Source organism: Protopterus annectens, chromosome 4.part0 (genome assembly GCF_019279795.1).
Source record: "Protopterus annectens isolate FY-2018-M chromosome 4.part0, PAN1.0, whole genome shotgun sequence".
Lineage (NCBI taxonomy): Eukaryota > Metazoa > Chordata > Ceratodontiformes > Protopteridae > Protopterus > Protopterus annectens.
This window is the reverse complement of record NC_056733.1, coordinates 1,901,195,229-1,901,208,936: the sequence shown is the minus strand read 5'-3', so window position 1 is coordinate 1,901,208,936 and position 13,708 is coordinate 1,901,195,229. Positions and strand designations below refer to the sequence as shown.

Sequence of the window (13,708 nt, the reverse complement as noted above, 5' to 3'; positions counted from 1 at the left end):
TATGGAGCAAGAAAAGTTTCTCCAATGGGGTACTTAGCTTTAGGGAAGACTTTGGTTCTGAAACTCCAACTTGAAAATTTCAGGAGTCGGCCGACCGGCACTTGCAAATTGCTTCTGCTTCGGGCACCGCGCAGCAAGAAAGACTAAAGAAAATGTCGGCTGCTTGTTTTATACCCCTGACGACCTGACGTCATGAAAGAGGAGACAACAACCGACGCCGGACCTAAGACTTTGGAATTCAGGCCGACTGACAACCTGCCAGCAGATTACCCAAATGTAATGACTGCAACAGTGAAACACGAAGAAAATCTGGCAATTCAATGACCTGATAGCAAGAGTTGCAGAGGTATATACCTTCTTACCCCATCTATCCAAAGCTCTGGAATCCCTGTCCGAAGGGATAGGATTTTTGGCTGTAGTAGCCTTAATACCTTTAGGTTCCTGAGGAATGATTTCTGGGATCAGCAGTAGGATTCTTGAAAAGAAACTTGTGAGAATCAGGTACTTTGCAGTACCTGTCTGGTTTCCTAGGGGCCAGAAGTAAAGTGTCTGGAGTAAGACTGTATTCCATGAAAACATCATCCCCAACATCCAGGACAGGGGGTTTAGCTAATGGCCTGTGCTGAGGCAACTCTAAAAATTCTCTCTCTCTCTTTTTGGACTGAGGATAGTCTTGGCATTCCCAATGGAAACGCTCTCAAAGTATGCAAGGTTTCATCAAAAGAGAAACCCTCTGGAGGGGAAGCAGACAAAATGGATTCCTCTGCATCTGAATCCTCATAGGTAGATAAGGGCATATCTTCATAACCAGAAAGGTCAGAGTCATCGGGACTCCTGGTCTGTAGAACCTGAATAGGACTGGAGTCGGTCTCTTAGCTGGGGAAGGCTGGCTTCCCCTAATCAGCGCATGGGTGCCTGAGCATGCACTTTGGTCGCCGGTTTTCTACGCATAGTGCGTACTCTGGGGCTAAGAAACTCAGTAGTTTTGGTTAAAAAAGTCAGTCTGTTTGATTCGAACATCGGTAGGACGAAAAACTCCCTCAGAAGCCAGTGCCTGCTCAGCGGCACCGGACCCATCTAAGGTAGAGACATCTGCTGGTTCCATAGCAGAAGAAGCATCTCGCGACATGCCAGACTCCGAATGGGTCCCAGCAGAGGTCTGCAAATCCATAGATGCGTGCATCAAGGGCTGCAAAGGCACCTCACTGAGTACCGGCGGACTGGCTACTAGCTTAACAGAAGTGTTGTCGGCAGTTTTGGACCTATGCGGTCTATCTTTATCTTTACATTTTTTCAGAAGATCGATAGTCGGATGGCTTACCGAAGCCATTTCAGAATACGGAGATAGACAGGGAAAGAATTTAGCAACAAAGACAGCCCGACGATGAATGTTTCTGACATTAAACAAGGCAGAAAACCGACAGCAAGGGACGTCGTGGTCTGAGCCTAAACAGGTGACTCAGTAAGAATGAAAATCTGTGTGAGGTATTTGCTTTCCACAGGCGAGCCAATTGTTAACTTTTTCTGACATTGGTTAGAGCAAGAAAAAAAGGATCCCCAACGGGGTACTCGGCTTTAGAAGACTTCAGGATTATTCAACTCGAAAATGAAAAATTCAGGTAGCGGCCGATCGGTACTTGCGAACTGCTTTGAGCACCTCCTCAGCAAGAAAGACTGATGTAATGGCGTTGGCTGCCTGTTCGACAGCATCCGACGCAGAAATACTAAGTATCTGGTATTTGGGCCAACTGAGGGCTACCTGCAGGCAGATAACCCAAGTGTGACGGCTGCAACAGTGAAACACGAACAACATCGAAAATTAGGTCCTAAGGAGGCATGGGGTCCTTTAACCTGAGGCCCAAGACAAAAAGGTACCTTTACAGAGTTTAGATGAAGCTAAGCAGGCAGAATTTTCGTCCACATGGAAACTGGAAATCGCTGCCAACTGGACCTCAATGGTAGGGAAGCTAGCACCATTATTAAAAATGTAAGCTAAAAATTACAAAATGGCAGAGACTGGCATCATAAAGGGATCCAGGTCATGCTGATAAGCCCGATCGAAAAATGCTTCCATTTGCTAGAATAGATCTTCCTAGCAGAAGTCTTGTGAGTTGCAATCAGGAACTTTTTGACAGGAGAAGAAAGCCCGGGAGTCCTGGCTATCATGGAAATAGGAGCAGCCAAGCCGTGAGCTTTAAGCTGACAATGCAGTTGAGAAACCCCTGATGGGTGCGCGATCAGATCCGGAACAGGATTTTGAGTCAAGGGAGGACACACTATACGAGACCACAGACTGGGGAACCAAACTTGATGAGGCCAGAAAGGAGCAATGAGGATAACAGAGCTCCCCAGCCAACGAGCTTTCTGAATAAACTTGGGAATTAGAGGAAACAGGATCCACATATAGTTGACCGGAGGGCCAAGCATGGACTAGAGCATCTCTGGGTGACTCCCCCGGAAGGTGGAAACAGCGTAAAATACTCACTAAACTTCACACTGGAAGGAGAGGTGAAGAGATCATATAGCAAGGCTGACCTCACTTTAGAAATATCTTGCACGCTAATGACTGATTCAGAGACCACTCATAGGGCATTAGAATAGGACACGCTGAGTCTTTCCGCTAGGATGATGGACTTCCCCAGAATGTGCATTACCACCAAAAGACAGCCAGTGGAGATAGTCTACTCTCTCAATCTCATGGCCTCACGGCAAAAGGGATAATATCGGGATCCCCTGTTTGTTGATGTACCAGACTACAGACATATTGTCCGTCTGTATGGCAATAGTCCCAGAAGGAAGAAAGGCATGGACAGCTTGCAATGCCAAAAGCACCTCCCTCATCTCCAGGATATTGATATGCAGACTGGTCTCCAGAGCAGACCACATGACTTGGACTGCCCTTCATATGCAATGCCCCCAGCCCCGAGCAGGGAGGCATCTGTGGTCACAGTGATCGCAGGGGAGGGAAGAACAAATGTGCAACCCAGGAGGAGGAGGTTCGGGGATTGGAGCCACCAAAGAAGGGAGTCCCTGCAAACACAAGACAGTCGAACAGGATGCGACAAGGGAAGGTCTAGCAGGGACCATTGAACCAGTAAGGTCAATTGCAGGACCCTCATGTGGAGGCATGCAGTTGGAATACAGGCGATTGTGGCCGCCATGGACCCAAACGTCTGCAGAAGAAAGCCCACCAGGGGAAACTGGGCTTGAAGAATGTACTGTACATATGTATGTAAAAAACAACAAAAGGGTACATCCAAAAGCTGCAATAATCACCGTGACTCCAGTCTTCACTTCAGAGTTTTAATGAAAAAACACAAATCCAAAAGTTAGCGCTTTCATGTTCTACCAAACGTTTCATCAGACTTCAATGAACTAATGTTGAAATCTAAGCCTTTATATAGTGTATTATTCAATTAAATAATTAAACAATTGAGATAATTAATATTTAAGGTACTAAAGCAGATATGTACTATACATATACTCTAAAATATTCTATGTACATAGTTTTGTATTTAAAATGTATATCTGAACTGTATGGATAAATATATATCATAAATACATGTTTATAAAAAAATATATAAAAATGAAAAAATTTAAATTATATATATATATGTGTTGTATATAAATGTTAAATATAAACATATATACATATATATCTTGCCACATTTGTTCAGCGACAGACAAACCTATCATAGAATAACAATATATAAAAGCAAATACATATGAAAGTGTTTATTAATGCTTAAAATTATTAAAAATGTTTTAATGTCTATAGGGTCTAGATGCCAAAAATGGTTTCAATGTAATATTTTCATTCAACCCATAGGTTTTATGTGCTTGCAGTCTAAGAATCCATTTATTTTCCTTCTCTTCAGTATGATTTTTAATGTTACCTACTCTATCAGATGTATTTATTAATTCCAATACCCTAAACTTAAAAATGTGTGTCAAATCATTTTCCAGAACATGTCATGCTAAAGCATTGTTGGTGTTCTCCTTGTTTATAGCATACAGATGTTCTCTAATGCGCTCACGCGAACTTCTGTTTGTTTTGCCCACATAAAAATGTGGGCAAGACTGGCACTGTGCTAGATAGACTATATTCCTAGATTTACAGTCTGCATAAAACCTAAAAGTGCAAATACATCCTGTCACTGGGTGAATAAAACTGTCATCATTCGCAATATGGGCACATTGATTGCATGAGCGACATGCAAAAGTACCTGATCTCTGAGACTTAACTGGGTCATTGTTGGTTTTCTCATAACAGGGAATTCTTTTCAATGACTTCATATTCCTATATGTAATGCTGGGTCTATCATCTATTAAAGATCTAGTTTTATCATTCATTGTGAGAAATTTCCAATTGTTCTCAAGTATCTGCCTAATATATGTATTCCTATTGGTGAAAGGAATGGTCAATCTATTCTTACTTATATTGGCAGAAGACTGATCTCTGTATATAATTATCTGCCTTTCTATGTAGAAATTGATACAGAATATGATGAACAGAGACAGATATTAGCTAACAACTTTCTTTTAAGAGGATATAAGGATAGTGAGGTTCAGGAGAGTCTTAGATATAGTAATACATATAGAACAGCAGGAGGTATTCCATTTCCGAGGAGAGGTAGTGGCTAGGGACCGAGCCCGAGAAGTCTCCAGCTCCGGAGAGAAATGCGGAGACCAGAGCTGAGGAGAACTCCAGCTTGGATGTCTGGGACTTGGAGGGAGGCTCAGTCAAGGAAGAGCACTTTGGAGACATCTTCCTAGGTTGATCCTGCTCTTTCCAACATGCCTTCACTCCATCCCTGGACTTCTTGGACAGAGTTAGAGTCCTAGAAGCCAGAGCGGAAAAAGAGGAGGCCTCTGCGGGAGGTGAGAGAAGACCCTTTAAAATAAGCTTACTCCTCCAGTCGATCAAAGCATGGGGGTTGAAGCCTGTGCAGATCAAACAGGAGGTATACAAATGGGGCAACTCCCAAACAGACTATGCACAGTGTGTGGGCATCGGAAGGTGGAAGCTTGTGCTCACATTCTGCATACTTTCTAAACCCTGGCTTAGGGGGGGGTGTCAGCCATGGGAAGGAAGGCCACACACACACACACACACACACACACACACACACACACACACACACACACACACACACACACAAAAGGAAGGAAAAGTTTTTTTTTTTAAACAAAGACCAAACCCGGGGACATGGACAGTAGAAGGTAGGGGAAAGAAGATTGATGGAAAGGGAGAAAGAGAAGAGATAAAACCCCCCCAAAAAGAACACTTACACGCTGGGGAGCTTGAAGCAGTAGAAAACCCATGTTATTCAAAGCAAGCAGCAGATCTGAGGGGAGGAAAGAGTGAGGCATTATGGGTAAGGGAGGAGATTGGACTTTAGATCCAATGCTGGAGCACATGAGCGTGTGGCACAAAAATCGCGGTCTTGCTCATGCAGGATAAGGACCCAATGAAGAGAAATACCTGTACTAGAAAATTACTCTTATGGAACACATTTGCTTTGGATATAAAGCTGGTCTTTAAGCATAACCCTCTAAACATAACACACTAAGCATAACATGGATTAATGGATGGGCCGTCGTAAACACATCCTAGGTCTGTCCCACCAAAGCCTTTTGAAAGGGGTCAAAACTAGATATAAAACAGTCATGTCAACGGGCGTCTACAATTTGGGATTTTATAGCTGGGCTACTTATGGTCCTCTGGATCAATAGCCTAGTATTAAATACAAGCCTGCAAGTGGGTGTGTAGTTACATGCATGAATACATATGTATGTGCAAGTATTACACAAGTGCTACAGTTAAGTGTTGATACAAAGGTTCATTGGTGATTACTAGGCTAACAACCCCAGGAGGCATTTTTAAGACTAGCCATACTTTCTATATTTATCTGATAAGTAGGTTTGAGCAAGGCTGGTCAAGCATTTACAGGTTGGCTCTGACTACAAACAGGTGCCATACCAGAGGTAAAAGTCTGATTCTCCATCTACTGGTCCAAGTAACACCTGAAATGGGCTGGGGAAAAACTTTGATTCACAATTCTCAGAATAGGGGTAGGCTTAGAGACACTGAGACCCTTCAACATGTCCTATTTAAGTCGCTGATAAAGTCTAGGGTCTAGAATGTGTAATTCTGATGCTATTTGTTTTGTGGATGTACTACAGGTTCATCAGACACACAAACACCGTTATAAAAGCATGTACACACATGGACACAAGGTAACTTTTTTACACAGATATTCATGTTACGATCAAGTAATTGCAGTCTCACTGTGTATATGGCTACACCACCAAGTTATTATTGAATAAACGACAGGGTTGCTTATGTATTACTACTAAGCACAAACACATTTGCATAACATGCTCCACACTGCAATGTACCATTGAGAAATTTCTGTCAGCAATCAGGTGTATATAACTTCTCTCCAGTCTATATACTGTAAAAATTGTTGCGCATGTTACAAGTTGTTCTCTCAGGGAAAAACTTTGCCAGGGGGACGTTTAGTGCAAACTATCTTGCCACACAAATTAAAAAAAAAAAAAAAAAAAAAACACATTACTCGAGAAGCAATATACTAAGGCCACAAAAAATTTTGTGTCTTGCTGAGTGTGTGGAAAGGATAATGAAGATACTTACGCAGAAATCAGTACTGATGTCCCAAACGCTGAAAAGTTCCAAAGCAAATTAACAAAACAAAATGACTGCTTTTCACAGCAGGAAACCAATAGTAAGCAATTAAATTGATGGAGACAAATTACTTTGAGAATCTACACAGTTAAGCACATTTTGGAAAAAAAACTATCCTTGTTTTGTTCAAAACTTTATTCAAAAGCCATATCATACAACCTAATGGCATGTAAATGAGGTATTTTCTTGTAAGACGAGTAGGTGCAACAGCCCCCACCCCAAAAAAACCCACAAACAAAGGGTTCTGTCCTTTGCATCCAGTCAAAATAACTTTATAAAGATGCTGTACAAATGTAAAAAAGGCGCTCCCCTCCCTGAAACAATACAGTTTTGGCCAGTTTCATGCTGGCAACCCTTTCAATACTGTGAACATTTTAAATACCTTTCTGTGACAACTTAAGTATCCCCCCCCCCCGAATGGTGGGAGGATTCCTCACTATTCACATGCCACTGGTTGTATAACACCTGCTAAATGAAAGAAGCAGTGTCCCAAACAAGATACATAACTGACCTTCAGAAAGCAATAAAGAATGCAAACCAAGGGAGATAAATCAAACAGAAGGGGTTGAGTACACATTGTTCTTAACACCACATCTCTGCCCCACTCTTTTCTCAAAGCTAGGATTAAAAACTGAAAGCTTGCAGACTGTTTACAATGTAGGGCAGCAGCTATTAGGCCATGTCTTTTAAAAGCTAGTATATGAGGGGATGGGGTCAAGTCTACAGACGGCATTCAGAGCCAATATCCACATGTATTTATCGTGGCATTTGCCATTCAAACACGTATAATCCTCAAAGCTCTCTGCTAAGGAGGAAGAACAGAAACTCCAGTTTCGAATTCACAATGTTCAGTTCTAGTCTCCTCAATACAAACTCACATGGCCTACTTTCAGCAAAGACCTGAAAAGGTGTCATCACACCGAGAGTAACCAAGCTAGAACAAGAACATTTCCCTACTTTTTTTTTTTTTTTTTAAATGCTGTGTAATGTTTTACATTCACCTAACAAATCAGCTCAGACAGCTAGGACCTTAGATTAAGGTACATAAAAAATGCAGCATCCTTATGTTGCACTGCATTGTCAATAATGAGACAAATCCAAGCATGTAGTGTGGGAATAGAACCCATAGCCTTTGTGCTACCTTCTGAGCCACTGACAGCACTGGAAAGCTCTGATGACATGATGGGGAACCAAAACCTACTGGCACACAGCAACACAGATACAGCCCTATACCTTTTGATATCTGAACAGGAAATTCAACACAAAATATTTCCACTACTGCACTGGAAAGGAGAGGGCTTAAGTAACCTGCTCAAGGTTAAGAAGCTGCAATGGATGTCAAGTAATTCCGACAAGAGTTTGTAAGCTTTTAAAGTCAACATTAAGCAAATCCATTTGAAGCCCAACTTCTGGAAGCATCTTTAAAATGCATTTCAAAATTAAACTGGTAAAGGACCCTACGAATACCAAGCTCTTAAAAAAAAATAACTCATGGAAAATGCTGGCTAACTAAGATAATTAACACAGACCTTCTCTGTGTACATGCAAAGTGCCGATGACCAAATATTCTAAATGAAAAAAAAAATTAATGTTACTAGATCATTTCTAATTGAATTAGTGCATGTGCAGCACTTGTGGGGCTGTGTGTCCCATTTTTCTGAAAACTCAAAATACAAGGAAAACGTCATGAGCTGACGCCAGCCTGCCACCACTCTACAGCCGAGAGAGGCTGCAGCAGCAGAGAAACAAAGAAGCCCCTGTACCATTCTCCCACTACATGCTGCCTAAGAGCTGCATTAGTACTGCTGCAAGAACTTCACTCTGCATCGAGCTCTTCACGTAACCATCAACAAGTTAACGTCTGAAGGAGCATTTGACAAGAACAAATATTCAACCCTGCATGGAACAATCAGGATGGCAACCGAAAGAGAAAGGGACCTATTTCAATCTATTCTCTCTCTCCCCCAACAGGAATAGCTTTTTTTTTTTTTTTTTTGCATAAAAAGTATCGAGAGGAATTTTCTGTCTTCAGCAACAAAAGCAGCCTTCAGTGGTGAACTTAAATAATTTCATCATGGCCAGCTTGATTCTGCTACACATCGAGAGACCCGACACAGTTTCTGAAAATCAAGTCACTCACTGGGCATGGGCTGTAAAGCTCTGTTCTCCACAGGAATATTTTTTGGACTTGCAGATCAGCGAGTCTGTATAGGACAGAAGCTGAATGCAGACCTTCATGTTCCTAAAAGAATGGGTAAGTCAATACCTTCACAGTTCAATGCTAAATCTGTGCATAGCTTGTGCTGGAGTACAGATTAGATGGATAGAAGTGAAGCAATGTAGGTAAAGACTAAATCATAATAGCAGAAAGCTGTTCCGAGCTTGAGAACAATACTCCTCAGCATTCTCATTTTAAAGGACCTGCACTAACTGCAGTGTTCATAAAATGCTAACAGACAGCCTTAAACTACTTTAAGAATTTTTATTTGTTAAAGTTTTAAAAAATGATGAAAATTAAGCAAACAAAGCAGCCCTTTTAGGAAAAACTGTCATGTTTTTCTTCAAGGAACAGTCAGATTACAGTGAGGTTTGGATACCCATTAACATCATCATCCCAGGGGCCTGCTAGGTTTGTCAAATGATGTACTTTGTACTGCACAGTATGTTCATACCATTTTCACATACGTAGATTTAGGGTCCATACCTTTCTGCCTCCAACCTGATAAATATTCACGTGTATGCTTTAGTTACAAACCACAGAAGTGCTTTATAAGTACACTTATTGACCAATATACAGAAATGGGCATTATAGTTTCCGCAGTTCTGCTTAACAGTAATGCTTAAAGAGAGACGTCAGAATTACTCTAGGGGGTTCTCAGGGTTAATACTCTGTTCATTTAGTCATAAAATTGTTTTCAGCCTGCAGACTTGCAGTGACTGTAGGAACTCTCATTTAATCAGTCCTGCATAACAGCTCTACTGACAACAGCAGAAGAGTGAAAACGAAGCGCATATTTCCAGGGAAGGCTTATCGCTGTAATTGTGCATATGTTCTAAAGTGGCCAGTACTACTTTGAGTAGAATCTGTGAGCAATACTTCTAAGTTATCAAATCATATGATTATGTGCTTCAGTTACTGACACAGCCTGAAGATTTAAGTTGGTATTAATTACAATTTTTAAATGCTACTATATAAAATAAGCTACATAAATCAACATTTCCCCATAATTTTTTTTTTTTTTTTTTTACAGGTTGGCTCCATTCACAATGCCCACTGAGACGTTCTACATCTGTATTAACACTGCCGACTCTTTATGCAATAATTCTCCTTTCCAAAATGTTGCCTGTTTTTGGCATCACTTGCCCACCCAAATGTCGCTGTGAGGATCTGCTCTACTACTGTGACTCTCAGGGCCTTCAGGCAGTGCCAGATAACATTGACAAGAGTTCTCTGGGCTTGTCAATCCGACACAACAGTATCACTGAACTGCATAGTGATCAGTTTGCCTCATTAACTCAGCTTACATGGCTACACCTGGATCACAACCACATCACAACAGTGCATGAAGACTCCTTCCAAGGGCTTTATAAACTTAAGGAGTTAATCCTCAGCTCCAACAAACTGGGTCACTTGCCCAAGGCCACCTTCAATCAGCTCATTAACTTACAAAACCTCGATCTTTCATTTAATCAGATGACATCACTAGAACCAGAGTTATTTAATGGGCTGCGGAAACTACAAACTATGCACTTGCGGTCCAATTCCTTACGTAATATCCCCATTAGGATTTTCTGGGATTGCCGCAGTTTAGAATTCCTAGACCTAAGCCACAACCGTTTGCGAAGTCTTGCACGCAATGGATTTGCTGGGCTATTAAAACTGACAGAGCTTCACCTGGAGCACAATCAGCTGACAAAGATCAATTTCGCTCATTTTCCACGGCTCATCAGTCTCCATACGCTATACCTACAGTGGAATAAAATTAGTAACCTGACATGTGGGATCATGTGGACATGGGAAAGCTTAAAAAAGCTTGATCTCACAAATAATGAGGTAAAAACAATAGACCTAACAGTTTTTGAAACAACTCCAAACCTTCAAACTGTTTTGCTGGATAATAACAAGTTGACAACCCTGGATTTACAGATTTTAAATTCGTGGAAATTGCTAACGATGGTGGGACTTTCTGGCAACCTCTGGGAATGCAGTCACCAAATCTGTGGACTAGCAACATGGCTAAGCAAGTTCAGAGGACGATGGGAACACCCAATACTGTGTCACAGTCCTGCACACACACAAGGGGAGGACATCTTAGATGCAGTACACGGGTTTCAGCTTTGTAAAAACTTAACAGCTACTGTTACATCCATGGCTGTGTACTTCACAGATGTCACTCAACCAATGGAGAATGTAACAGAATGTGGCACAAGCCCTACACAAACAACTTCTCAAACATCTGAAACGCACAGCCAAACCACCACGAACCTTGCAGTTACAGTAGGTGACAGTGATCTTACTGAAATTGACAACACCATTCTAACTCAAAAGGTGGTGATGGGTACAATGGCACTTCTGTTCTCTTTCTCTCTCATTATTTTTGTTGTGTACATCTCTCGAAAGTGCTGCCCCCCCACTCTGAGAAAGATAAGGCAGTGTTCAGCCATTCAAAACCACAGGCAGCTTCGGAACCCCACAAGGTCGGCCTTGTCAGACTTATCTTCTCAAGGTGCATACAGTGAATATGAGCCCACTCCTGAAGGAGGATCTCTTGTCATTATCAATGGATATGGACAGTGCAAATGCCAGCAACTGCCTTATAAGGAATGTGAAGTCTGACATACACAAGCTGAAATGTACAGTTGTTTCTGAAGGACACACTAAATGCGTTTTTTTAAAGGTACAAAATTAAACTTAACAGATTTTTGTCAAATGTGATATTAAGTTTTGCAGTGACAATAAGATACATAGCTTTTCTGTAAATGTTAATTCCAGTCTATCTTTCACTGCAGTCAATTACTTAAGCTGCTTACTTCTGACGTGTTTCCAGATGTGGACAATAAAGCTAACTGCTCTGCTGGTACTCTAATGACTAAACAAGCAAGACACCAATAGTAGCAAAAATGCTTGTACATATAAAATAAATGCTACAATGTTGAAAAATAAAAAAGGTTTTGTTTACCTAGTATACATAAAATACTGCAGTTCTGCATGAGGGTGGCAAACACTCCTTTAGACACTATATTCAGTTAAGGCTATTTGTTCTTCCTGATCTCACAAGTGCTATACATAATCTTATCAATGAAAACATGTTCAAATGGTAGATATTAGCACCCATGGGTCAAATTTTAATACACTCCTGGAATGCATTACCATATTAATTGCTAAATCAAACCAAAAAGGGTCTCGGGACACTGCTGACAACTCACTGGAAACAGATCAGCATATTTTCTACAATAAGCAATGGGGCAGAAAGGGCATACCTGTTGTCAGTGCATGGCCACAACACTGGCAGTGAGAGCTGGGGTCACTCAGAGCACAACCCCAAGTGTACAACACACACAACTCAATAAAATTGCAGGGTTTACAAATATGTCAAGTGCATGCAGAAAGGTAAGCAGTGGACACGTATTTAAGTTAAGCATTTATAAACGGGCAGTCAGTTTTACAAATTGTTACGCATGAATAGCAACCAAAGGTTACTCAGACGTTCAAGTAATCACCACTCAGCAGAACAGTTCTAGTGCGGCGTTAGTAGTACAGATCTTTTACAAAACCCACAGCATGCAGACATTAAGACCATTTAGCAAAAAATGCTACAACAGCAGCACTCTATTCAGTAAAGGCAACTAGTGTTACAGCAGAGAGACTGCAAACATCAGACACTTCCCTCCTACCCCACACACGCACATATACACACACACCAACTGTAGATGAACGTCCCATGAAAAAGCTGATAAATGAATCCCTCAACTGAACAGATGCACTGAATGGCAGCCTAATCTTCTACATTTTCAATGGCAAATACATGGAGGAGAAAACTGTCGGTTACAAACATTCAAAGACTAAGCTGTACACTGAAGCTGTACCTTCACATTATGAGACAAACTCCCAGCGCCATCTCAAGCAACATTTTGGAATAAAGCACAATATGACACAGCAAGAGGGGGGGGGTGTAAAAGAGAGGGTGATGGGAAGTCATTTCAAAATTGTTGTATTTGCAAAGCAACCTTTTACACCAAGGAAACAGACCTAGTAACAATGCTGGCTAATTCTAACAGATTTCTTTGTCAGCTACCATACCAAATAAGCATTTAAGTCTAACAGTTGAGGTTGTTTGGGAAACCTGTATTAAATTGCTGCATTTACAGAGAAGGTACAAATTGGAGAAATTAAAATTATCAGTTACCCCCGGTGATGGGTCCGAAAATGTAAACATTTTCTTCAGCGTATTCTTTTCAGCTTTTTTTTTTTGTTATTTGTTTAAACAGACGTCTTCAGTATTTACAAAACAGAGCTCCTGAGAGACAAATCAATCGCTAAACAGTGCAATCTACATCATAGAAAAGTAAGAATGGAAGCAGAAAACGCTTCAGTCTACCAATAACTCATTACTGTACAATCAAAAAAATGCAGATAGCAACTGGACATTTTAAAGCATGATCACTTTACAAATTAAGATGTTCATCACCTTAAAATAGTGGCATATAGGCTGCTCATCTGGAAGAAGGGCATTTTTATACAGGCAGCTCTAATCAGTTACCATTTCAGAGTTCTAATACACTGATACTAGGATATGCAGAAACTACTACACATTCACAGGCTAAATAACTTGCTAAAGGCTAGTATCACTATGCAATGCGAGGGCAAATGACAACTATACTTTAGGATAACTTAGAAACTGTTCAGAATGCTGTACCATTGCTAGAGCCCAGGCATATATTATATATACATACACACACGTACACCCTCAGTGTGTGTGTGCATGTATATGTGTGTGT

The 13,708-nt window shown here is 41.0% G+C and overlaps 2 protein-coding genes across 2 annotated transcripts in view; one reads left to right on the top strand and one right to left on the bottom strand.

Moving 5' to 3' along the window:
- The window catches only part of CTNNA1 (catenin alpha 1), a gene marked incomplete in the record, with an annotated part of 2,307,982 nt that overhangs the window by 1,147,911 nt on the left and 1,146,363 nt on the right, over positions 1-13,708 (bottom strand).
- Positions 8,303-13,669, top strand: LRRTM2 (leucine rich repeat transmembrane neuronal 2). Its single transcript, XM_044069566.1, has 2 exons — positions 8,303-8,963; positions 9,961-13,669. The coding sequence occupies exons 1-2, from the start codon at positions 8,855-8,857 to the stop codon at positions 11,544-11,546; spliced, it is 1,695 nt and encodes a 564-aa protein (XP_043925501.1). The 5' UTR covers positions 8,303-8,854; the 3' UTR covers positions 11,547-13,669.